Genomic DNA, 27,450 nt, shown 5'->3' with positions numbered 1-27,450 from the left:
TAATGCAAAAATACATTTACCATTTATTTTTGAGAAGTTAATGTAAATACAAAAGATGCCAAAAAGAGCCGGCTCTCTGAAAAGAGCTGAACATCCCATCACTAGTAGATATAGTTGTAATGGATGCTACCGTGGAGAGGGATGTCGTGAGAAAGGCAGAAGTTGATGAAGACAACCTAAAAATGTTTAGAACAGCAAAAATATAGAAAAATTTTATTCTTCAGTCAATATTTTCTTTGTTTTTTAAGTTTACATTTATTAAGTGTAATTTGTTTTTTTATTAGGTTCTGCAACATGTCACACTTTTAACTTTTTGAATATTTATGTCCACACTCTTCACTAATAAACATTACTATCTGACTGTAAGCCAGCAGCAGCTTTGTACGTTTAATTTTTAGCCTGGTCATAAAGCAGAGGCGATCATCTCCTGCTCTGAGTGCAGCTCTGCCGCTTGAGGAACAAGCCTCCTCTGAGTGCTTTTGGATGGGGGAGGGGTCTGCACTGCGCCCACTCCTCATTGAAGAGCAAACTATACGCTCACGTCAGTCTCCAAAAGTCTCCAATATCACCAGAAAAAATTGCTAGATTTGTCGCTAGTCGCTTTTTTGGGAAAAAGTCGCTAGAGATGAGTGAAAACTCGCTAAATATAGCGGCAAAGTCGCTAAGTTGGCATCACTGACAACCAGCTGCAGACTGTAAAAGGTATGCGCCCTTGTTATTTAGGCAGCTTAATGAAGCTTTGGCCTTGCGTTCGCCCCCTGGTGGTTGGCAGACTTCTGGTTGAGAATGTGTGTGATCAGAGATGCATGCAGCAGAGCTCACATTTTTAATGTAAATATCGTGGACAACCAAAATCGGGATCACGATCAAACTCCAATTCAGCTTCATTTACTTAGAGAGTGTAATGACTGGAGTCTGGAGCAGTGGCAAAAGGTCATGTGGTCTGATGAGTCCAGGCATCAGGGTCAGAAGTGCGGTGGACCAAGTGCTGCAATCAACATGTGGGGGGAAGTGTTCAGATCTAGAGTTATTTTAATACTTAAAGCTTGACTACCTGAATATCCAGAAAGATTTATTTTTCCATCTGTCATCTTCTAATCCTGTGTTAATACTCCCAAGGTGGCGCACAGCCATGATTCATGGGGTTCAAATTGTGAAGGAGAGAGCATAGTAATTCATTTTCACACATGGGTTTGCTACCACAGAGTCAGGGCCTTTAACCTTATTAAGAATCTATGAGCGACAAGGTCATTTTCATGAAGATGATAGTGCCATGGAAGAATCACCTGTGGGAAGCACTGAGAGGAAAAGGACCAAATATTAGCTTCTGGTGTTAGACTGTCAAGAACAGGGCTGCAGGACAAAGTGCTTGCCCATTGATGTAGGTTGTAGAGGATCTGTGGGTCACTCACTCCACAGATCCCTCGTTGTGTTGGGCATAACAGGAGGAGTAAGGAATAGAGCCATCAAGAGCATCACTAAAGTAGCACAGACATTTGTGAGATGGCTCTGGATCCAGAGAGATCCATTGGCATTGGCACGTGCCACATGAATACACACAGCAAGCTGGTCACCAGTGGAAACGTCACCTGAGAGACTGTGGCTGATGTTGAAAGAACGGAAACACCCGAGGACACCGGGTTACATCACTGAGGATTTTTCAGGTGCATCTGAAAATGTATTTAAAACTTTGGAAAGAAGACTTCCTCGTCTCTCTGATCCGTACAAGATCTTGGAGAAAAATAGATGCATCTTTGGTAGGGAACCAAAAATGCATAATTTGTTTAGGCATTTTTAAAGAAATAAAAGTAAACAGTCATTCAAAGTTCTATTAAGCTGGAATAGATTTTTATGACTTTTCAGTCTAATAAGATTTCAGTAACCTCGTTCTCACAACCTTAAAAATCCTCTTGCATATCATATATTACACAACATATTACAAAAGACACGAACAACAATCTTGTAGTTTATTTCTTTCTGCTTCTTTGGTGTACATGTAGCTATGAATCTTAAAAATACATTATCGGTGTGACAGTTTTATATATTTTGTAAACTAATATTAAACGGAAAAAGGGAAAATGGGCTGCAAGCTATTTTATTTTTATTAATTATTGTTGATATATGAACCAAAACAACATCTGATTATTTTTAATCTCAAACCACCAAAGTCCTGTTAGACCTTAAAGATTTTAAGCTAGCATGCTTCACAGTTTGTTTTAAACTTACCTTCACCAAGTAGCTCAAATAAACAGTTAATCAAAGAAACTGGTTTTGCATGCCTGGAAACACTCACAGGCCACTTTGTTAGGGTTCACCTTTTTAATTGCTTGTTAGCATAGATAGCCAATCAGCCAGTCTCTTGACATTAACTCAGTTATTTAGTCATGTAGACTTGGGCGATTCAAACTGAGCATCAGAATATGGAAGAAAGGGGATTTTGGTGCCAGATAAACTAGTCTTACTATTTCACAAAGATTTTCACACAACCTAATTTCTAGGGTTTACAGAGAATGGTCCGAATAAAAGGAGAAAATATTCAGTGATCATCAGTTGTCTGGACCAAAATGCCTTGTTGAGGTCAGAGGAGAAAGGGCAGATTGGTTGGAGATGACTAAATCCTGGTACACACATAACGATTTTTGTCCTGATTTTGCCAGTCTGGTATTTTTTTCACTTCTGGCTTTTTTTGTTAACAATAGTCCCAAGACCACCATCATTCCCTCGTCCTGTATGTCCCCTTCCGTGATGTGTGTTGTGTTTTCCGGTTGTTGCTATGTTTCTTCTTCTTCATTTTTTGCTGGTTGATGCTATGGTTCTTCTTCTACGTTTCGACGTTTGTCCAGCTCGGAGGACTAGACTGTAGATGAGTTGCGGGACAGCATCGTCGTGTGTGTTGTTCTGTGATTACATTATTGAGTACACCACACACAATATGATCAAAACTGATTTTTTTTTTTTTTTTTATCTTCACGTGTGAGGTCTTGACCAGATAAAAATACCTCATAAGATTTAAAAAAATCATTATATGTTTACCAGGCCCAAAATGCAACAAGAACTTAAATAAGCTCTGGTTCCAATCAAGTTATGCAGAATATGTCTGAACACACAACGTGTCCAACCTTGAAGCAGGTGGACTACAGCAGCAGAAGACCACACCGGGTGCTTCCTGTCAGCTAAGAACAGAAAAATGAGGCTACAATTTACACAGACTCACACACACTGGACAATAGAAGATGGAAAAGCACGTGGTCTGATAGATCCCCATTTCAGCTGCCACATTCAGATGGTAGGGTCTGGATTAGGTGGAAACATGACAACATGGATCCATCCTTCTTTGTTACAACATTTTGGGCTGCTTGTGGAGTTGTAATGGTGAGGGGATAAAGGCACATTTGGGGCTTCCTAGTACCAACTAGGCTTGGTTTGCTGCCCATGTCCATCCCTATATGACCACAGTGTAGCATCTTCTGATGGCTACTTCCAGCAGGATAATGCACCATGTCACAAAGCTCAGATCATCTCAATTTATTTTTAATCTTGAACATAATGAGTTCACTGACTTCAATGACCTCCAAAGTCAACAGATCTCAATCCAATAGAGCAGCTTTGGGATGAGTTCTTTTCACCTCTATGACCAGTCTCTGCTGACTGGAATCCTTTCAGTGCTCCTGATCAGTCCCTTGTCTTGTCACTAAACCTCCTTTGTGTTACTTTTTCAGGTGCAGGAGCCTCAGACAGACAGGCAGTTGATTGAGACATCTCCCGTCCTCCAGAAGCTGACCAGCTTTGAGGACTCAATCGGAGTTTTGTTCACACACGTACGCCTATTGGCCAGAGCGTTCACCTTGAGGACCGTTGGGTTTAACCACCTCACCCTGTGAGTACCTCCGCTGCCTGTTTGTTGCTAATAGAGTTACAGCCAATTAAAATGCAAAGCGAGCCACTAGTTGGCCAGATGTGATTTGCATGGATGCACTACACGTAGGCAGCCTTTTTCTGTTGTTCCCCTCAGAGGAGATGAAGCATGATGCATTATAATGTATAATATAATCTGAGAAGCTGGGAGTTTTCTGTGTGAAGCATTTTAAAAAGTTGCATCTGTCATAAATGCAGCAGCTGCCTCCTTCCACTTCATCATTATGTTTACTCCCTGCAGCTTCTACATGCTCCTGCTGTCAGTAAGGCTGCCTGTATAACAGATGACATCTTGAATGTCACGTTCAAAGTATCTGAGTGACAAATGGCTTCTTTCAGTGCTTTTTAGCCCCGTGTCTAATCTTAGGCTTTTGTAGCATTGAGAGAAAGAGATTCGCAAGAGGCTCTGAAGTCACCATATCTATAGGATTCCAGTAACTGCAAAGACATAACCCCACTGCACCATGGGAAATGTAGTTTTGATTTAATGGGATGTCCTCGGCTGAAGGTTGTTGATTTCTTTTCCAGTTGTTGCAGCCAAGTCACTTCTTTCTATACCATTCTTCAGCTTACCCTGTGATTTTTTTGGGGGGGTCTTGTTTAATTTTTTCCTTTAATGCAGATTTATTTAAGCCTGGTTATATTACATATGATATTATGTTCAGAAAGAAAATACATGTGGTTTCTGCTCAGTTTTTCTCAGCTAATTTCAACATTTCACATCAGAGCTATTACATTTTAGCTCTGTCTTTGGATATGTTTTCTTCTTTGTTTGCCTCTGTTATGACATTTGCTCAATAGTCAGTAAAGTTCCAAACTTCTACAGGGATGGCTTAAAATTGATCAGGGAGAAAACGGCTTTGTGGGTAACAAACACGGCAATGTTGCGATACTACCCTCATTTACTCAGAATACTATTTTAAAAGACTGCAATTTTCATAACCCTTGCTTCAGCTAATGAGACCGTTCACTCCAATTTGAGGTGTTTCCGATTCTGACTATAAGAGGGTTATGTTGCAATTGAAGCTTAACTCACTTCTGAGCTTTACAACTCAACACAATAGTGAGTTTGACAGCTAAAGCAAATTAGCCTTGGGAGTGCATGTTTGATATCTTATTGGCAGGCTGCACTCTGTAATTGCTTGCTTAGGTTTGCCACAAGGACACTGCTCTGCCTGCGAGTGTGCGTCAGTGTGTGTGTGTGTGTGTGTGTCGTTTGCACACATTCACACATGCAATGCACTGCTGTGTGCGCTCTAATCCATCACTTAAATGTCAAACCTCTCCCCATTCGGGGTCAGTCAAGTTGATTAGAGGTCCAGAGGTTTGTCTCCTACTGAGCTCTACTTTGACGACTTTCTGACTCAAGGTTGAAACCAATATTTTCAAACTTAATGACTGAGCATTTATTATTGCAACTTCACTGTATGCAGGGTGGAACTTTTAAACTAATGCACTTATATTTCAATGATTTTTTTTGGTGACTTTTCCTGCAGCACAGAACTGATATATTTTTTTGGCTAATTTATGTTCATTGGCTCATTAGTAGCCAAAGGCAGGTTGACCTAAATAGAGCCGGCTGACTTGAAAGCTGTAGCTGAGCATTGGCTGCCCATGAGGACCAAAGGTTACACCAAAGTAGGTCACGCTGTCATGATGGAGTGAAGAACGAGGTCAGATAACGGAAAGGAAGGTCAGACAATAAGGAAGACTGTGGATGAGGAGATGGGATGGAGACTGGCCTTTGGCCTATCACTTTGAGAAGAAATGGAGGACAACCTGACCTAGATGAAGAAGGTAGGAGAGGAGCTGATCATGTAGACAGTGGCAAGAAGAGATGAAGCTCCCAAGCACTTGCAACGAAGTAGTTGGATGTTGCAAGAATTTCCCTGCCACTGAGCTCCAGCTGTCTTATTTTTTAAATAGAATACATTAGAGTATTTATGTTCTAATCAAGCAGATTTAGAAAGTTAAAATTAGAAAATGGAATCTCGATAGACATCAAATCCCCTTTGATGAGTTATCAGTTTAATTTTCTATATATTTGTATTTATTTTATTTAAGGCAGTGAACACATGAATGTTGATAACTGCAGATGTCTCTACACGGTTGTGGCTATTGCTCACATGCAAACAGTTTTGGGTACTGAAAGTGAACTTTCAGGAAAAAACCAGCTTCCACAATGAAAAATTTCACATACTCGTCATGTTATGCAAGGATGAATAAAATTAAATGTAAAAATACTTTATTTATCCAAGAGGGAAATATATACAAAAAAATATATATTTTTTAATTTTTTTATTTTTTTTACTTTTCATTCAAGTACATCTGCTTAAGCAGACATAAATCCTCATTGCAGAAAAGAGAAGCTGTCTTATTAATCAACAAAAGAAACCAGAAAAAATGACACAGTTGAAATTTAAAGACGTTGCGGATGAGAACTTTACTGCTAGACTGGGTTTAGCAATTTCACCTGTTGGTTCTGAACAAGATGTTATTGGCCAGACAAATAAGGAGAAACCACACTAAAAGAATGCACTTTTAACACAGAAAAGATTTAAGAGACTGATGTTCCTAATAAAGGCCTCAACTTTAATCTCAAGTTTAGCTACATTTTTGTATGAAATACATCTAACAACAATAGAAGTAGTCCCAAAGCTGCTAGAAAAAAAAACAAAAAACTCAAATCAGTCACATAAACAACAAATGAATGTAGTAATTGCATTATTTTAAAGTTAACTTTATTTGTCAGTACATATCTTGTGAAACACACCAAAATTGGTCCTCTGCTTACCCATCACTAGTTACACTAGGATCACTAGGCTGCCAGATTCAGCACCCAGGGAACAGTTGGGGGTTGAGGGCCTTGCTCAGGGGCCCACAGTGGTTAATTTACCTTAGTTGCCAGTCTGGGGACTTGAACCCAGGTTCTCCAGAACCTGGCCCACCTCTGTAACCACTAGGCTACAACTAATCCTTTTCCTTTCACCTGAAATTACAGTCACTGCATGTTTTGCAAAAAGCACATCATCCTTAACAGCATTGTCAGAAGTAGTTGCAGGTCACATACCTGAACCTTCCATAAGGAAAGTTATTGGAATCAAGAACATTATTTCCAGAAGAACCAAGTGAAAACTGGTATTAAAAAATGGAGTGCTTTCGTCTTTTGGAGCAGACAATCTGTCGCTGCCTCCTCAGAAGGGCTGTTAATGGTATTTTAGATCAAAGTCAAAGACCTCGGCTCCGCACTTTACTTCAATTTCCCACATTTTACGGGGGTATTGTGCCTCTACTGTTGAAGTGAATAAGGGATGACTCTGAGTGCCGCCTCACACAGCAATGCAGTCCTATTTGACCTCCTCTATCTCCACATTTTGCCTCCATCTCTTCTTTTTATTCCTTTTCTTTCTCACTGTCACTCCATTGTTTCCTTTTTGCCTCTGCCTACCATTGGACATGAAATTAGCTCACATTGCACATTTTCAGTCTTCCGCTGCCAGGCACATGCTCTCTGGTACTCCTTATCCACCTCTAAAGCCATATGTGTTGAAGATTCTGAAAGAAACACGTGTTCACATGTACAGTAACTGAAGTTCAGAATGATTGGTTTCCTTCTTCCTCCACTTCTCCCCATCCCAGGCTCAGCTCTTCACAGCCTCATGAACTGTGGCTGTGCCTTTTCATTGAGAAGCTCTGATTATTTTTAATGTGGGAGTAGGCATCAGGCAGAATCCCTTCAGACCAAATTAAGCTGTTCTGGACCCCAAAGACACAGTGAAAGAAAAAAAAAAAAGTAGCTCCTCTAAGTTCTTACATATACTGTCCCTTTACACAACTCTTCTCTAATCTTTGAATGTGTAGCAACAAAAATCCTTTACTTTGCTTTTCTTGTATTAAACATCTAAATGTGTCATTGGGATCTGAGTAACTGTTTAACCTTTCAATCTTATCTAAGGATTAATATTTTAGGGCTCCTGGAGTGTTGGTTCAGAAAAACTTAAGACAGATTTCTAAAAAATAAAAAAAAAAAAAGTGATTTTTTTTTCTCCTCCCATGCTTTTTATGCCTGGTAACATAGAAAAGAAGTGATCATTGATGTAAGTGGTCTATATTAGTTAATCAGGGATGAAGCCAATTAATTCAAAGAGAAATAATTAAAAACGCTTAGATAATCAGCCAAGTGTCTTAGAGGCTTTTCAGACGGAAAGCGAAGCAAGCTATATTTCACTTTGTTTTAAATGGTCACGTTACATAATTGGACTACGACCATTTTTCAGCAAGTTTCTTTGAAACCTAAGTTCCTTTACTTTCAGTGTTTGATTAATCTAAAACCTGCTCGCAGTATGCAAAAGAAACTAAAAGAAAATTAGAATATTGCGCAAAACTTCATTTATTTCAGTAATTCAACTTAAAAAGGTAAACTAAAATATAGACTTTATTACATGCAAAGTGAGACATTTCAAGCATTTATTCATTATAATTTTGATGATTATGGCTTATAGATTATGAAAACCCAAAAATCTAAATTTCAGAAAATTTAAATATTACATGAAATCAATAAAAAAGAATTTTAGATACAGAAATGTTGACAATCTCAAGAATATAGTTATGCATATGAAGTCAGTACTTGGTTTGAGCCCTTTTTGCATGAATTACTGCCTCAATGCAGTGTGGCATGGATGTTATCAGTCTGTGTCACTGCTGGGGTGTAGTGGAAGACCAGGATGCTTCAGTAGTGGCCTTCAACTCTTCTGCACTGCTTGTGCAGTCTCATGTGTCTCATCTTTATCTTGGCAATGCTCCATAGATTTTCTATGGGGTTCAGGAGTAGCAGGTAACAGGAGAGTTTGCTGACCAGTCAAGCACAGTAATCATTGGCCATTGAACCAAGTTTTGGTTCTTTTGGCAGTGTGGGCAGGTGCCAAGTCCTGCTGGAAAATACAGTCAGCATCTTCAAAAAGCTTTTCTGCTGGAGGAAGCATGAAGTGCTCTAAAATTTCCTGGTAGACGCAGCGTGGACTCTGGACTTAATAAAGCACAGAGGACCAACATCGACAGATGACATGGCTCCCAAATCAATACAGACTTTGGAAACTTCACGCTGCCCTTCAAGTATCTTGGATTGTTGCTTCTCCATTCTTCCTCTTGAGATTAAAAAAATTTGCTCTCATCAGAACAGAGCACTTTGGACCGCTGATCAACAGACCAGCACATTTTTCCTTTACACATATTCTTTTTTAAGGAGCGGCTTGACAAGAGGAATACGACATTTGAAGCCCATGTCCAGGATCCGTCTGTGTGTAGTGGCTCTCAAAGCACTAACTCCAGCCTCAGTCCATTCCTTCTGAAGCTCCCCCACATTTTAGAATGGCCTTTTCCTGACGATCCTCTCCAGGCTGCTGGTTGTCAAGCTTTTTCTTCCACATGTTTCCCTTCCACTCAACTTTTTATTGATGTGCTTTGATACGGCACTTTGAGAGCATCTAACTTCTTTTGCAATTACCTTTTGAGGCTTTCCCTCCTTGTGGAAGGTGTCAGCGATGGTTTTTTGCACAACTGCCAGGTCATCGACTTTCCCCATGATTGTGAATTGTACTGAAATAGACTGAGAGACCATTTAAATGCTCAGGAGTCCTTCGCCTGTGTTTTGGATTAAATAGCGAATAAGTGTGTGGCACTTAGAGGCTACAACATTGAACCTTTTTCACATTATTCTAATTTTCTGAGATTTAGAGTTTTGGGTTTTCATAAGCTGTAAGCCATAATCGTCAACACAACAAATAAATACTTGAAATATCTTACTTTGCATATAATGAGTCCATATAATCAAATTACTGAAATAAATAACGTTTTGCGCATTATTCTAATATTTTGAGTTTCACCTGTAGTTTGTCATTGCAGGTGTCAACAAACCTGTGTCACAAGCCATTTTACACATGAACACCAGAGATTTTCAGGAAAACATCTGGACAAGTTGGCCCAATCTTGTTCTGCAGTTGCTGTTCACACAGTCTCACCAATACAGAGACTTTCTGCTGAAGATGCACTCTCCAAGCTGGGAAAATGCAGGAGGTGCAGGGTGTGACTGTTGCATAAGAGGCTTAAATGGAGCTGGGGAAATTACTTTTTTTTTAACACTTTTAGAATAGCAGATCAGACTCCCTATCATGTTGATATGACTCCTTCATTGATCTGTACATATTCACAATAGTGGGTGGGTGAGTAGAATTCAACAAACAAGACAGCAGAAAGAACAAACTCTCACCTGTACAAGCACACACTCGTGTACAGAGGCTCCAGAAAGCTCTGGAATAATTGCTGACATGTTACATTGTGTCACTGACTGATGAGATTTTACAAGGCAAGTTTATTTGTATAGCACATTTCATACATAAAAGCAATTCAGTGTGCTTTACGTAATAGAAAATGAAGAGATAAAAGGACATAATTAAACGGGTGTGCAAAAATCTAAGAAAATCATATGAAATAACTAAATTAAAATGACTAAAAGCAAGCAACAGTTTAGATTAAACAAGAGTGTACATTTTATGCCAATGACATGAGAATAGAAATGGTTTTAACCTCATTTAAAAATTGTTAACATTTAGGGGGAAGTTTAATGTCCTCTGGCAGTTTGTTCCACTTGTTTGCAGCATAAAAGCTGAATGCTGCTTCTCCATGTTTAGTCTGGAATCTGGTCTTATCTAGCTGACCCGAGTCCTTGGATCTAAGAGGTTTATTGTCTCTGAACATATAACAGGTGTATTCTGGACCTAAACTGGGATTTGTAAACTAGCATTAGGGTTTAAAATCTACTGCTTTTCTGTGAGTGACTGGAAGCCACTGTAAGGATTTTAAAACTGGTGTGATGATCTCTCAGTCCTAGTTAAAACTCTAGCAGGGTCCTTGTAAGAAGAATTCAACAGAGCATCCAGAGCAAAAGATGTTTTCTCATTTGCCACTTCTTCAGAACATCTCTAGAACATTTCATGACTCCAGTTAATGTGTGTAATGCAGTATAAGGACCCATTAGAGCCTATAACTGAAAGTCACCTTGTTATACAGTTGATGGTCAGAACACCAGCGGCAGAGAATGTGCATGAAAACAGAGGCTCCACTTATTTACTATCATAACTCTTCACACTGACAGAGCCTGGCTGTGCGACAGAGCTGTACAACATGCCACATTCAAGCATCTCCTGGAAAGAAAAAAACAAACAAAAAAAAAAGTCATACCCACCAAAGTGGCAACCTCCACGGGAAAATGTGAAGCCTATGCGGAAAAAATTGCAGTTCCCCTCTCATCCGCTAGGGGCTGGCTCCAAAACAGAGTCAATCCCCATTGACTCCCATGTTACAAAGGCCAACTTTACATGAACTTGACCACATAAACTATAATAGGTCAAGTTTATGACCTATTATAAGTTCATGACAACTGTGCTGGGGGTGAATTTTTTTCTAACTCATCCGTTTAGATGTTATTTTATCTTGAAATTCGGCATAATTAGGGGCGTGTCCCTATATACTGATAACAACACGCCTTAGCTTTAGCCCACATACCTCCGTTAGCTGGTTAGCTACCATTAGCCCCGGGTTAACTCGGTTAGCTTTTAGCTAGGCAGCTCGGAGTTTGATGGGTGTCAATCATTCATCCCCACCTTTACAGTCCCCCTCTCAGCTCGACCTCTTTGCCCATTTTTGGATTTTTCAGGAATGAGGACACGTGTGATGCTGCCAAGATGGCGACGGTGAGAACCGCCCAATGAGCTTCAGTTCAGCTCTTCAGAAACCTACGGGTGACATCACGGAGGCTCCGTCCATCTTTTATATGCAGTCTATTTACCCACCCCACAGAAGTACATCCTGGCTCCCATCCCATAGCAGCTCCTCTCTGTGTTTTTTAAAAGTTTATCTTTCTGCTTTCATGTCACAGTGTGACATGTCAAACAGAAATAACCAGAGGTTTACAACACACATTGCCATCATTACGTCACCAAAAAGCCAAAGGTAACACACTTATCAGTGGGATTAAACTCTTCATGTTTGGTTGTGGGACTTTAATATGACCACAGTGATCCCATCATTCAAGGAGGTCCTTCAGGGCCATCCTTTGATAGTGATGACCATTTCAAGAAAAAATACAACTTGACATGACTTTGAAATGAATTATTTATCCATTTGTTGAATTTTACTCTGCATGCTTCTTGTATTTGCACTCCTTATCATGGAATCTCTCAGCGCTACACACCACAGCCTGACAAAAAGTGAATCGTGCTTCTTTTAGTTTTCCCTTGAAGTTAAAAACAGCTTGGTAAATTGATGTCACCTTGTAGTGCCAGTAACCCTTTACCATGAGAAACTCAAAAATCATTAAGTCTAAATCCAACACAGCACAGTAACCTCACGGTTATTAATGCAGTTAGTCTGAGCTTGATTTAAAACAACATTTTTAGTTCCCTTTATGTTACACTGTTGTTGTAAAATCAGTGAAGACTGAAAATAAACCTTCATGTTATCCAGGTGTACGCTGAATTCTGTTCCTATGGTTACCTCATCAAGTTACATGTTATTTCTGTAACTCATTTATTTATTTATTTTCTGAATGAGTTTGATGTATGGAGGACTGAGTGCTGCGGTTTCTTCATCCAGTCTTTTCTTAACCACATTCCCAACCCCAGATACTTTCTTTGACTTTGTGTTTTTCTTTTGTACATAATAAGGAGGTTTTTGCCGTTGGGTTTTATACTGTTCTTTTGTCTTTTTTTTTTTAGCAGAATAATGTGAAAGTGATATTTTTCATTCTTACAAACCCAGAATTAGTCAATAAAAAAATAATAATTGAGGCATTTATCAAAAGTCAAAGTTACTGACAGTTGCAGACCTTTGTAAATATGCTGAGGCCAATCTGTTTCTGAATTTTAACCTCAGATCTTTTTGGCTCAGATGTGCTGTGGCTCATAAAAGGTAGAAGCGGCAAAAATTGGACAATAAACTTTGACCCTTTTCTCTCTTTGATGTTGGCGTCCTCCTCATCTTCTACCTCTGTATCCCCCTCACTCTCATCTTCACACACTGCCTCCTGTGAGGAGCTTGTAGCTAAAGATGGATATGTGCTCTGCTGCTGAATATACCTCCCTGCTTGGATGGTGCTCACCCCCTCCCTGCCCCCTCCAGCCAACATTTCCTGCCAGCCTGGCACAGCACCAGCCCACATCTGCAATGCTAATCTATAATTCTGTTTAATTAATGACCATTACAGCAGCAGCAGTTGCATGACCCCCCTCCTGCTGCCCTGTCTAACACCATGTGGGGAGTAACGGTGTGCTCATTGCCTTTCGCCGGTGGAGAGAAGCTGCTGTACAATGCCTCACTGCTGCTTTTAGCTTTTTCTAGAAATTGACAAGGTTTTAAAAGATAGATTCTCAATGTGTGCACATATTTGCTGTTTTTGTTGACAGCCTCTCCTGCAGGTGTTTTTATTGTTCTGCATGCTTCTTTTTTACCTCTCTATTTGAAATACATTCAGATCCAGGCGTCTTCATAAGAGCTGCTTCTCCAGGCAGCCTTGGAGTTGTCACACTGGCTGTCAGTTCAGCTGTTCCCAGAGGCCACCCATGAGATGCACATCAACCGACTCCACCTTTCTGTTAAAAGACTAAAAGTGTGGTAGATCTGCCGGGACAGCATGATGCCTTTTTGCGTCCAACAATGTGCATCTTAATGGCCTCATATGCAAAAAGTCTTGATCTGACCCTTAGTTTTTTTTTTCTTTCTTTTTTTTTTTCTTTCAAACAGCCAGACTTTCTTGTAATCTTTGACTGGTCTTGAGGTGCTTTCCTTTAAATTTTTTTTTCTTGGAATGTTTTTTTTTTCTTGGTGGGGGGGATTTGCTCATTATTCACTCATTTTCAGCATATATATATTCCTTTTAACAGGGCTATTTTTTTAACTGACAAAGAATGGGTCTTTTGCATGGACTGTTAAGCTTTAAAGCTTTGAAATATGGTTCTTTGTACAAGACTAAGGTCGTTTTTATCTACCGTAGATGTGCATTGAGTTACAGTGTTAGTGCGTCATGTCTCAAATACCACCTGCTGTGCAGCACACAGCACACTAAAGAGTGTCTGGGACTTTTTCCTGGACAGCTTCCAGCAAATATGTCCTGATAATTTTACAAGCAACAATCTTTCAGCAACTTATCTGGATAAACTAAAGAAGTTGGTAATGGTGCTAGAACACTGCAGGATTTTAACTCCTGTTTATATGTTTGTTTCTAAAGGAAGGTGAGGCTGTCTGAACTGGTATGAGTGTGTGTGTAAAGGGGGTTATGTGTGCATGCATGTATAGTCATCCAACCTCTGAAATAGTATCTGTTTACTCTTTCTTACCACCAGCCTGTCAAAATACACACAATTTGTTTCCATTTCTTTAGTTGCGTCCACAAAAAATGTTAAAGATAACACAGTTTGATAGTCATAAAATAGTATTTTTGCTCCAACAAGGTGATTTTCAAAGAGCTACTATCTGAACAGTTGCATTGTGTGCAGTGTGTCCTAGTAATTACAGGAAACTAGAGAAGTGGAGGACAAAAGAAGTGTCAGACCTAAAAAGTATCTACAGCAAATGATCAGTAACCAAAGGGGATGTCCTTAAGAAACAGATGAAAAAAATCCAGGAAAGACCTGACACACTTCATCTACTGCTCATCAAAGCCTCATCAGAAATGCGCTCCACTGAAGGGAGGCTGTCATAGTAACTCTATGTAACTTTAAGAATATGTGTTTCTGACTTGTTTTTTTTTTTTTTTTCCTGGGTAATTTGTCACTTTACAGTAAAATTTGGCTTCATATCACCACGTCACATGCCAGTAACTGGATATCAACTCACTCTGGCTGTTTTGAATTTGGCAGTGTGATTGATTTATCAACCCAATAAGACATTTTAGGAGGAAGGGAGAGAAAGAAAGAGAGAAAGGGACAGAGCATGAGAAAAGACAAAAGTCAACATCTAGACATTAATTTTTTTTAACAATTCTCTTTTTAAATCTGCTTCCTTCCTTTTTGTTTTCTCCTGTATCCATTTATGTAATCATATGCTTTTCTCCCCTCATCCCTTTGTACCTTCAGCGGTCACAACCAGAGAATGGAGTTTCTTGGAGACTCCATCATGCAGCTGGTAGCCACTGAATATCTCTTCATCCACTTTCCTGACCACCATGAAGGACACTTAACAGTAAGATAAAAAAACACACACACACTCTCTCTCTCTCTCTTTTTCACTGTTCCCATCTATTTGCTGGCTGAAGTTGCCTGTAACTACTGGTTGCAGCAATTACTTGAAAAGAACTTGCAGGTTTTCTTTTGTGTGTATGTGTGTGTGCAGTTTGGGATGATATTTACCGCTTTTTTTTTTGTTTTTTTGTTTCTTTTTTTTTTCTTTTCTGCCCCCATCAGTCTGTGAAGTGCCAGCCAGGTACTCACCCCTCCTTCCCTCTAATGCTTCTTTCCACAGAATAACTCTCTTTCACTCCTCACCCCACACTGCACCTGTGTGTTTACTGTACTCTGTGTGATGGGTATTGTCATGAGACAAAATTGTTCACTATTTTTCAGTATATATATATATTTAAAAAAAATCTTTTTTGGCACTTTTTCCCCCATGCTTAAGCTGCCAAGTGTCTGAAAAATAAAGTTGTGTGAACTACACAGCGTCTAACAGGTACAAAGCAAGAGCAAGCCTTTGAATGCACAAGTCCATTTTATAATGTCGTCAAACAGCGTTACGAGTTCGTCTCTTCATTCAAGTGTCGGCGTCTCTCTTCGAGAGAACTCACTGTTTGTCTTTGGATATTACTTTTAATATTTCTCATATGAAAGAGGCAATGACGTCATTTGTATGAAAGCTTCCGCTGCGCTTTGCTTGAGACTGAAAGCTCCAGCAGTCCCATGAGTCAATGTGGGGCAAATCTGAAATGGACTTCAAATTGGGGAAAAAGTGCCCATTCAACTAGTGTTTTTTTTTTTTTTTTGGCCCTGCTTGTGGATGCGTGCACATTGTAAAAGAGGGCATATCGCAGCAAGACAGATTCAGTCATGTTGAATTCCATTTGCTCTTTTCTGTATTTTGTGTCTATATTTAACATGTTTGCGTTTTCCTTTTAGAGACTTAAATGTAGCTCAACTAGTCTAACATGTTGTCATCTGCTCAGCTCTGAGTCACGATGTAATATTTAAGAGAGCAATGTGAAATCTCCCCGAAACATCCTCCCTGCATAAATGTTTCTGGCTTTGATGAATTATTCCATGTTCCACTCCATTTTGTTGTTTTTATTTCTATCTGTACTGTTCCATGTTTGCACCTCAGAGCTTTGCAGGGACATGACATGCTTTTTTTTGTTTGTTTGTTTGTTCATCCGTAGCTTCTCCGCAGTTCGTTGGTAAACAACCGCACCCAGGCCAAAGTGGCAGAAGAGCTGGGCATGCAGGAGTTTGCCATCACCAACGACAAAACCAAGCGACCCGTGGCTCTGCGGACCAAGACTCTGGCTGACTTGTTGGAGTGTATGTTCACTGCTTTTAGGCATGGCTCGAAACATATGAAATGGATAAAACAGTTATTACACAGCTTTGTAGACCAGTACTCAACATTTCTCTTATTTGTCTTCCAAGAGTGTGCAGTTAAAGATGACAGCATGAAATGCTGTTTCTTTGTTCTGTTTGTGTGAGATGCCAAACACATCACATCTTTCATGAGGAGATTGGAAGATGCTCCTTAGGTGCTTAGTACGATAGTCATTTAATTTTTTTACTCTTACGCCAGCAAGATCCTCTACATTCTCTCTCATTTAGTGAGCTAAAATTAGCTTAGGGTGTTCTTGCACCTTAAAAAGCTTTGTTTTTTTTTTTTTTACCTCAAAAAACCTCAACTGTAGAAAAATAAGAGTGGATGTAGAAGTGACATTTGGCTGCTGAAGGTAGAATAATCAATTCATGGTGGAGTCTTTTTCTTTTTTCTTCCTGATTTAAAGACTTTTGGCCTTTTAGAATATTATAAATTATAGTGGGCAGTTGGCTGGGAACATAAGTCTGTAAATCAATGTGACAGCTTTACAAAAGTGAAGTAAAAATACCTCTGGAATGGGCACTGCCATCTTGAGCTGGCAAAGTGTGTGCTGCAGTTCCCAAACAGTCAATGTGATCCATCTTGAGGTGCAGTCTAAAACCTGGAAAGTAACTAAAACACCAAAAATATGAGCTGGACATGCAGCCACTGCATTCTCTTGAAAAGTTGTTTGACCCAGTTCAACCTTTAATTACACAAGTAGAAGAATTACAGTCTTGAGTAGGAGAGGCTACAGGATGTTGTTAAGCTGTCCTGGATGACGCAAGTCTTCAGTGTTGCACGGAGGTCCTGAATGGCAGACCGGGGTGGTGATCCCCATTTTCTAAAAGGGGGACTGGAGAGTTTGCTCTGATTGTGGAGGGATCACACTTCTCAGCCTCCAAGGAAAAGTTTACTCCAGGGTGTCAGAAGGGAGACTCCTGACGATTATCAAAGCTCAGATTGAGCAGAAGCAGTGTCGGTTTCATCCAGTTCATGCTACCGTGGACCGGATCTTTACCCTCACTGAGGGAGTTTGACCATCCAGTCTGCGTGGATGCTTACAACCATCTCCCTATGGGGGGGATTCTGTGTGGGGGTGCAGTTGCAGGCTATTAATTCCATCTATGCCCAAAGTATCTGAGTTCTTGACAAAAAGTTGAACTTGTTCACAGTGTGTACTAAACCCCACCCAGGCTTCCCCTTGTCAACAATCCTGTTTGCTGGATTGCTTCTTCAAGCAGAGGAGTTTACGTCTCATGCTAATCTTGTTCACAAGTTATGAAGAGATGAAGCGAGAGATGGTCAAACAGATTGAGGCCTCATCTGGAGTAATGAGGGTGCTGCCTTATCGAAAGTCGAAAGGCAAAGCTTTTGATTTACCCTTCTATTAATACTCCAACCCTTACCCATGATCACAAGATTTTGGTAGAAACCGAAGAAATGAGATTGTGGATGCAAGCGGCTGAAATGAGATAACGATGGCCCCTCTTTCCACCTTTTGAATCCACTAGTCTGGTCTATAATTTTACTCTTATCATTGACGTCAGTCCTCAAGAGATAAAATAATACTTCTTTTACTTTGACAGATTTGATTTATTTGTAAGCTACATTGAAAAGACCATGTGCCTATCCAGATTAGTATTGACACAGTGACCTCACCACTTGAATAGAATAAAATGGATGCATAAGTATAGGAGTGAGGGAATATGGGCTTTACTTGTTAGGATCGAACCTGTGTGTGCTGTAGACTCTTTGCTGTCCTCATCAGCACACTGAGAGCAAACAAGGACTGTGGCACAGACTGAGAAGAGAATAAATGATTCCAGAAATGTAGAATAAGGGAAAAAAAAACAAATAAAGAGAAAAAACAAACAGTAATGTGCCCCAGCTCAGCTCTCAATAGACAGACCTTGATGCATGAATCACAAAACAGCATGGCGCTTCATATCATTTGCCTTTCAAATGATCCCTCAAAGTTCAGGCCCGAGCAGAGTTGATGACACAAGAGGAAGACGAGGGCCAGCGTTGAAAATGAAGGCAGCTCTTCTGTATATGAACAGTTGTGCCCTGCAGCTACGGTAGGCCCTCACTGGCCTTCTGAAATATTACCTATTATTCCTCTCTCATGTCCTGCTGTCTTAGTCACAGAGATGAGTGAGTGCGGTGGCAGCTAATGGAGGAGGAAAACAAAGAGATGAAGATGACACCCAGCACCTTCTGCTTAGATTTCAAACCTTTTCAGCACAGTTAGACCATGGTTTCTCGCAGTGCAGTTTGACATAGAGTTTTATCTTATAGATTACATAAATGTTTCTGTGAACTCTGTCTGGCCCTCGCTAGAACAATTTCCTGTTGGATAGAAAACTACCTGCAACCGTGCGGCCATATTTTTCAGCTGTTTACCTGTGGAAGGCTACAGCTTTACCTCCTGGTTTGGTTGAAGCAGAACAAGTGCTTATCCAGTTACTATTTACCTGTTTACCATTTCTTGTTTGTTTTGCTTTATTCTAATTTTTTTTATACATGCTCTCTCTTTGCTATTGCAGCTTTCATCGCAGCACTCTACATTGATAAAGATCTGGAGTTTGTTCACACCTTCATGAATGTCTGCTTTTTCCCTCGGCTGAAGGTGAGCACCTATTCATAGCTATTCACCACTCACACCTGATCAATGAGCTGCCGAGCAGGGCACCTAAGGAGAGAGAGAGAACCAAGGAGATGATGAGGAGGGAGCTAATGGCCAGGCCCTAATCGATGTGAAGCCTGAAGTGGTGCTTGGCTCGTGAATGCCTCTCACAATGGCAGACTGGGCTGCTATTTTAGTCATCTTTAATGGAAATCACAACGGTGCACAGATGCATGCATTGTGGTGTTAATGTTACTTGTCAGAGTTTTGCTATTGATCTAAAGAGTGCTTGGACTGCTGATGGTGTCTCAAGTGTTGCAGGAGCAAATTGAGTCAAGTAGGCTTTGGTCAGAACTCCTGTGGCCAGATGTTAGCATGGAAGGACAGGCCTTTAATCCTCAAGTGCCCAAGTCCAAATTTAGAGAGAAGAGATCCAACACTGCTGTTTTCTTACTAATATAGCTGCTAGAAAGCAATCTAATACACATGTGCACACACACGGTCATGTACAAGTACCCACACAGCTTGGACCTCTCCTTGTGAAGCTGCTGCAGTGGTCTGATATGCCATGCTAATTGCTGTCTTGGTGTGCCTCTCCAGGGAGAATCCCCAGCTCTGGAGGAGCTGAGCTTTGCGTCATGGTCCCTGCAAGAGAGCACCTCATTTCCACTTCCAAGAGAAAAGTTGTGAAACAGCCAGCACGTCTCCTTACATAGCCTTCTGGAAACACAGCGTTGCACACTGTGCTGCTTCATCCAATTTAGATGGAAATAGAGAGCCAAAACCGGGGACATAAACAGTCCTTTCCTTATGTTTTCACTTTTTTGTTGCACTGTGTGATGATGCACGTCGAGGTGTTTGCGCGAGTGTGAATGCATCTGTGCTTTCGGAATGGCTTGTTCTACAGTAGAGGTAGCGGTATGCTCTTTACAAAACATCAAAATTTCTCTGCTCCAGGCTGTAGGAGCGTGGATGCCCCCCAGAGACAAGAAAAGTGGGATGGAGAAAAAGGGGAAGCAAAGCACGGAAGCAAGAACAGCAGAGATGGAGGGTTGGGAGGCAGTAAGGCGAGAGTAAGGGAGCACGAGTGGCAGAAGCACTCTTTGTAGAAAATTAATAGGAGCAGACAGTTCTGGATTCAAAGTCTGCCTTTTTATGACAAGGCTGCTTCCCTGTTAATGGAAGGGCTTTTAGAAGTCCCCCTTGGATAAGAGAAATGTATCAGGGCGGCACACCTGGGAGACTCCCAGACACTCTTTATTTCTGGCCGGAGATTGGCTTTTGTCTTAAGTAGCCTGTGATTTGTACTCTCCATGAAGACACAGATGGAAAAGCCAGTCTGAGAGAGAGCAAATAAGTGTGTCCAAAAGGAGAAGCGTAAAAGCGTGGATATGGCAAGAATGAAATAAAAGCACGAGCGACCAAAGGAAGGAGAGGGGCTATAACCGCAGCAGATTTTTTATTTCTGCTGTTTCTGATTCTTTCAAAGAAATTGATCATAATAAAAAAATAAAAGAGGAGGTTGATAACTTGTGTTGCTTGGTTTGTGTGTTGCAGGAGTTCATTCTGAACCAGGACTGGAATGACCCCAAATCTCAGCTGCAGCAGTGTTGTTTGACCCTGAGAACAGAGGGCAAGGAGCCTGATATCCCGCTGTACAAGTAAGACCCCAGAGAAGACAAATTCTAGGTGTTTGAAGCCATTAGGACCAAAGGCACCATTTATAAAAAGCTTTCTTTAACAACATGAAACAGGAAAAGGTTTTTCTAAAAAATAACATTCCAGCTAGAAGCACTGATTTTTGGTCAGATGTGAGACATAGGGACAATTTCATCGTTCAGAAAGCTAAAAAATAATAATAGTATAGCCAGGCCTTTTAGAGTAACTTGAGCAAATAGTAGAAATTCAGATTTTAACCTTGTTAAATCCTCGCATGGCCTCCACATATGCAAGAATATTGCATAAATCTTAGAGCAACTGCAACACAAAACTATTTTTGTTTATTAATTTATTTATTACGGGGAAGCTATTATTTTTATTATTATTACTTATTATTATTATTATTATTATTATCATTATTATTATTATTGTTATTACTTATTATAGTATTAGAAAACCAGTGGTGTTTCCATTTGATTAGTATTTTCAGGTGTATTAAGGCCAGATTAATATTTGTCAAGTATATTAGTTGGTAATTTTTTTTAGAAAAGATTTTGTTAAAACAATATTTGCAAAAATGTAAAAAAAATTTTTAAAGATCATGTTCATCCAATACCTGGTTTGGTCTTTATAGCTGTATTTCTGTCAGATTAAAACACCTGCAGCCTTGAAACCCCCAACATTTATTTTTAACCAGGAGCACCGACATATTCGGGTATCTTTAATGCTTATTGTGCAGTTTATGCCTAAAGTTTAAGAAAAATACCACTCATGACATAAATGTATTTGTTCATTGTTATTCTGCGGATGAAACTAACAATGCAATGGGCTGATATGATCAGAGCCTTGTAGAATGAAAAAAATTCAGCAAAATAGTAGGTAAACATTATGTCTTTGAGACATAATGTCTATGAGTAATCTTTGAGGAATCTAATAAAAATATGAGATTAGTAGAATAAACAGTGAAAACCATTTGCTGAAGCACCTCAAGTCCATATTTTCTGCTATTTTAAATGTCTAAATAGTGCAAATAAAAACTGTTAGAACAGCCTATCTACACTACACTACTATCTACTACACACACACACTACCTACACTATGTAAACCTACGTCAGTTATCCTCACGAGCTTTTCTTTGCTCTGTACTTGTTTTAAAATTGTTCCTAATAAGGTCTGCACAGTATATTTAAAAAATTGTCATTATTGCATTGTCATCCTGCTCAATACCCCAAAGATATTTTTACTTGAATTAAGTACAGGTGTGTTAATGGGGGGTGCATTCCACAGAGGAAGTACCTCCACATTTGTGTATGAGATTTACATCAAAATATTGAAGCTTCTCTTTATATATTGCAAGTCATTTCACACTTTGCAATATTCAACAGTTATATTGCAAATTTCATGTTTTCATAGCACAATCCCCAAGAAGACAAAGCTTAAGCTGCTGCATTTGGAAATAAAAAAAATAATAATAACAATAAAAAAAATAATAAAACGCTCCTCCCATTATCTTTTTCCAGTGTGCTGCACCATCGTGTTAAGTTTTGGATGGCAGGGGGGGGTTTGAGTTAAATACAAACACAGAAACACACAGTGCATAAATGTCATGAAAATAGGAAGTGGCGTTCGTTCATGAGAGCATGGCTGGTTTTCAACAGTTATGATCTCTCCCAGCGAACACCAACTCCGGACCTCTTGGGTTTGTGTCCCGTAGGTCTTAGATGTCTCCCTTCTGCAATGCACCTGATTCAAATTACGTTTCTCCTACAGCTTTTTGACAAGTTCTCCACAAATGTCTTAATGACTCATTAATTTGATGTCCAGATTTAGTGATCCCTGATCTATACTGATCAAAAACATGGATCGAGTTTCAGTTCCACATTTTAATCAATCCGCCATACAAAAATAGCAGTTTGATCTTTTTAGGACTTATGATGTACCTTCTAGTTCCCTTTATTCTCAACAAGTTACCAAGCACCTAAAGAGGTCTGATCATGTCAGGATTTAAATACCATTTGAAGTAAAGATAAAGACACTGGTGTTTCTCTGGTGACTAACAATATGAACAGCCCAAAAAAAAAAAAAAAAAGATGGAGAAAATGTTTTTATCCAAATCAGTAAGCTGACATTTCAAGCAGAAATAATCACGACAAAGAAAGAAAGAAAGAAAGACCTCTTTGTGGGAGTAGATCTTCTATTTACGGTACTAAATGTTGCTGCTCTCCTCTTTTAGTGCTTCTACTCTAAAGCTAATTCTCCTTTTTTTTATTTTAATAAATATCATTCAGTTCAATTTAGTTAGCCATATATAGAACAAACAAATATATAATGCAACAAATTTTTCTAAGTAATCATTGTCATAGAAACAAGAGTGCTCTTTTGGATGCAACATCAACAGGAAGTGGTCTCCATCATTCTGTGGACACACTCCAGCATGTCATGCATCATCCTCTGATTCTGTTTTGCAAAACTCTGATAATCGTGTTGCTGTTTAGCCTAAATACATCAGCTCTCACAGTTACATTCAGCTCCTCAGTGTGAAATTCATCATGTCAGATGGTTCTGGCGTCATATTGTCCAGTTTACACGTTCAGAAAAATGAACTTGGACAAACATAATTTTTTTTAGAGGCCTCTTTTGCAGTTGAACGCCAAACATTATGAATAGCTGTATAAAGGTCTCTGTTATGATAAATAAACATGCCCAGAGAGACCTTCTATTTGACAAAAAGTCAAGGAGCAAGTGTCATTTTATAGAAAGCTTCCAATGTGGTGTGTGTCTCCATGGAAACTGACAAACAGCATTTTCTCAGAAAAAAGAAAAGAAGAAAAAAAAAAAATGGAGGTCAGCCAGAGGCACAAGGGCGTTTAGTGACAGAGCATTTCTTCTCACAAAAAACTCCACAATCTCCCTCCGCCTGCTTTTCTCCCTCCCCTCGTATTTATTTCAATGTCTTTTTGGCTGTCCTCTGTTTATTATTCCTCCTGCTCAAACTATCAGCGATTTTTGACTCATCTCTCTACAAAAAACGTGAACAAGAAACAAATGGAGGTTCTGGGTGAGGTGAATTTAAACAATTCACGTAGTGCATACATACAGAGGAGCAGATACAAGCTCACATAAAGCCAACCACTGATGAATGTGAGGCTTTTGCAGCACCCTTGAGTGTAGTTGCTTTGTGCTTGTTCAATGAATACTCAGTAGCCAATAATCTTGAAACTCTTCCTTGACCTCTAAATGGGGTGACCTGACCCCTCCAGGTCGATAAGCCTGAATAATCCAACTTTTATAGCATTTCTTGTGGCGGTTGTTGGCGTCGAACATATCGGGCTGTCTCAGGGGTCCATCTGAATTTGTTTACAAGTGTCAAGGGTAGTGAGACAAGAGTGTGAGTCACACAGAGGCACACTAAATGACCAACAGAGGCAGGAAAGGACACGGAAAAGGGGGAATGAAAGGAGTTAATGTACCAAGCCCTCTGCTAAAGGTTCCCTGGTGGATGTGTCTGGCTGATGACAGATCCGCACCTTCACCCCAGCACCATCACTTTACTGTACATCTCATCTGGGCAGGACACACCAGGGAGCAGACACAAAGACGCTTTCACATTGTACTGCACTGAGAATGGCCCTCTAAAGTAGACGCTTTTAGCAGGAGCGCCAAAGTTGGCCTCGCTTTCCTCACGCACCTCCATCAGCCTCGACTCAGCTTCCCATCTCATTTTTTTCCATGTATTTCCAGGTGACACACACTCCCTATTGAGATTTGTCTACAGCGACGGGCTGTAGGGTCTTATTTGTTTGCCCGGCACTTTGCGCTTCCTCATTTGTAAAGTGAGAAAGGAGGCTGAATTATTGATAAATTGTCATAAGTGACCATATTGCATTAAAAATGGATTGCTCTCCTGAAATGAGTAAATTGTCTCTAAATAATTTAGGTTACTCACAGCTTGAAGCTGAGATGTTTATGCTAATGTTAGTTTTTCAAACAACTGTCTTGTACATATGTCCCTGCAGGAATGAAACAAAGTTGACACCTTGCTTTTTTCCCCCTCCCTCTCTCTCTCTCTCTCTCTCTCTCTCTCTCTCTCTCTCTCTCTCTCTCTCTCTCTCTCTCTCTCTCTCTCTCTCTCTCTCTCAATCTTTTAAATGAGATACATCTGTTAATTGGCTGAACAAGATAAAACATATTTTGTCTCCCTTTTATATTTCTTGGTCCCTCTTTTTGTGTGTGTGTGTGTTTACTCAAAGACTAGCAGGCCACTCAAAGACTATTGTAATTCTTTTATATCAGTTCCTCTCCCAACATGTCATTTATGGGGTTTTTTTCTTTCATTATTTCGCCAAACACAGCTCTTGGTGTCTGAAGATGAGTGTGGGGACTTTGGGAGGCTTTAAAAGTTGTTTATACGTCCCTAAGAAGGCTCTCTGCACGTCCTCAAAGAATGCCAGTGAATCAAAGCACGGTTTCTCGCTTCTCAACCCCTTTTGTTGCTGGAGATGACTTGTACTTGTGCCAATTCCAAACGTGTTTCAACCACTTTTTCTCTTTTTTCTCAGAAGGACAATGTCTTAAAGCACCCTTGTGGTTTTTCTCTGGGGTTTATTATTATTTCTCAATTTTTACCCTTCCTTTTGTCTTGAATTTGCAGGACCCTGCAGACAGTGGGGCCCTCACATGCCCGCACTTACACCGTAGCTGTTTATTTCAAAGGGGAACGAATCGGATGTGGGAAAGGCCCAAGGTGAGTAAGACTGTAGAATATAATAAGACCCTACAAGACAAGGAGCTCTCCTTCTCAATGCACCACTAATGGGCTTGAGAATAATGGCTTCCTTTTATTGATGGTGTTTATTATAGCAATTAAGCTCTTGTCGGCCTATTCTATTGGGAGAGACATTATGCAGAATGAAAATGAATCGATTCATTATCGATTTGACGTAAATCGTGTTATGAAAATATCACTTTGTGCCGGGGATGAGTATTTGCAGAGGCGACACTGTATCCAGGGCTGCAGCAGGATACGAATGTGTGTGTGTCTCGTTTAATGATTGGCTGCACACCTTTGTGTGTCGTCACATATCGTGCTTTTTGAGAGTAAAAGAAAGTGAATCTCTGCACGAGGGCCCCTTTCAGGGTTGGAAGGGTAGACGATAAAGCTGCAGCTGAGCCTGCAAGAAATGAAACCTAAATCCATCAAACATCTCTCATCCTCGCCACGCACACACATGCAGAAATCCCATCCACGACACCCCCCTCCACTTGAAAGCGCACTCTTTTGCTCTAAGCTGGCGATAAGTTTGTCCCTTCTGCAGGATCTTTGACAGCTTACTGTTTTTGTATTTACATGACTTAAGCTCCCAGCCACCTCTGCTGCTGGGCTGCGATCACACACCACATAATGAATACAGAAGGACGGTGAATCGCAGACGTAAACAGTGCCCAGCGCAGAGCCGCAGATAGGCTTACCTTTTTGAAATGCGTTCACTGTGTTACCTGTGATTGTTAGGCAAAAAGGGTTCTTTTGGAATAAATATAATGCACTTTGGATAATCCTCTCAGTATTGAGCATGTTTTTCTTTTTTCTGACAGAATTTCAAAAAGAAATATTTTGAATGTGCTAAAAACTCTTCTTCTTCTCTTTCTGTCTTCTCTGTCTCCTCTTTTTAAAAATACCTCCAATCTAGCATCCAACAGGCAGAAATGGGAGCTGCGATGGACGCGCTTGAAAAATGTGAGTTGTTCAGCAGCACAAACCACTCCCTTCCGCACACACACACATTTTCACACTTTAAGCCTTTCACACTTTTTGCTTCAATGTTCAATATTAGCTTTGGCTGTACAGTATGCAAGATGGCTGGCAGAGAGCTGCAGCCTGACCAGCCGCTTGGCTGCGACATATAGGACATTAGGCTTTTTGAAGTGCTAGCCCAGAGCACAGGCATGGGGCCTGGCCAGAGATGGAAAACGGGGGAAGCTGGTAAGCATCCTCGACCGTGTCGATCATCCCAGGGGGACCACAGGGAACTTTGTGTGGGGAGCCATGCAAACTTAGTGTTTTTTGTTGCATTTTCAAGCCTTTTTACAAACCACGAGAGCAAGGCTTCACACTCTGATGTGCTCAGCGCTCCTCTTCAGATTTGAAGGAGTGCATCTGATGCGTCCCCAATGTGCTGCTTCACTCTTTGGCTGTTTTTCATCTTGTTATTGTCTTGTCATCAACCAGCACTTAAGGAAAATAGATGGTGGTTTTTAGGCATTTACCACATCTCATTCACTGCCAAGTAAAGATACAATTACAGGCTCTTAGAAACACATCTCCCACCCATTTCCATCATCTCCCAGTCACCTATTTTTCCTCTATCCATATGGATGTGGATGCATAATACCTTGCATTACACTGCATGTAGAATTAAATATGCTCTTAGGAGTGATTTTTGGACTTAATTCACTTGCTATCTGTGTGGCCACCACATTAATCAAATGAGCAATTTGTTCTTTACTTAACTAATTAGCTGGAGGTGGGCACAAATGGCTTTGTTGGAACAGGCCTGTGGAACTTGCAAAAGGGCAGGAAGGTCAAAATTTGATTTTATTTGGCTCATAAATGAGGCCTCCAGCCACTTGTGATTGATACTGTTTGTGCA

The 27,450-nt window shown here is 40.2% G+C and overlaps 1 protein-coding gene across 1 annotated transcript in view; it reads left to right on the top strand.

Moving 5' to 3' along the window:
• Positions 1–27,450, top strand: part of drosha (drosha ribonuclease III) — a 113,899-nt gene that overhangs the window by 77,119 nt on the left and 9,330 nt on the right. Inside the window, exons 25-31 of the mRNA XM_041967612.1 lie at positions 3,720–3,877; positions 15,042–15,147; positions 16,334–16,475; positions 19,065–19,147; positions 20,702–20,805; positions 25,455–25,547; positions 26,491–26,537. Coding sequence (XP_041823546.1) covers positions 3,720–3,877; positions 15,042–15,147; positions 16,334–16,475; positions 19,065–19,147; positions 20,702–20,805; positions 25,455–25,547; positions 26,491–26,537 — 733 coding nt within the window. The remainder of the gene's footprint in view (positions 1–3,719; positions 3,878–15,041; positions 15,148–16,333; positions 16,476–19,064; positions 19,148–20,701; positions 20,806–25,454; positions 25,548–26,490; positions 26,538–27,450) is intronic.

The sequence above is a fragment of the Melanotaenia boesemani genome, chromosome 18 (assembly GCF_017639745.1).
Source record: "Melanotaenia boesemani isolate fMelBoe1 chromosome 18, fMelBoe1.pri, whole genome shotgun sequence".
Taxonomy (NCBI): Eukaryota; Metazoa; Chordata; class Actinopteri; order Atheriniformes; family Melanotaeniidae; genus Melanotaenia; species Melanotaenia boesemani.
This window is presented reverse-complemented; position numbering and strand designations above follow the sequence as displayed.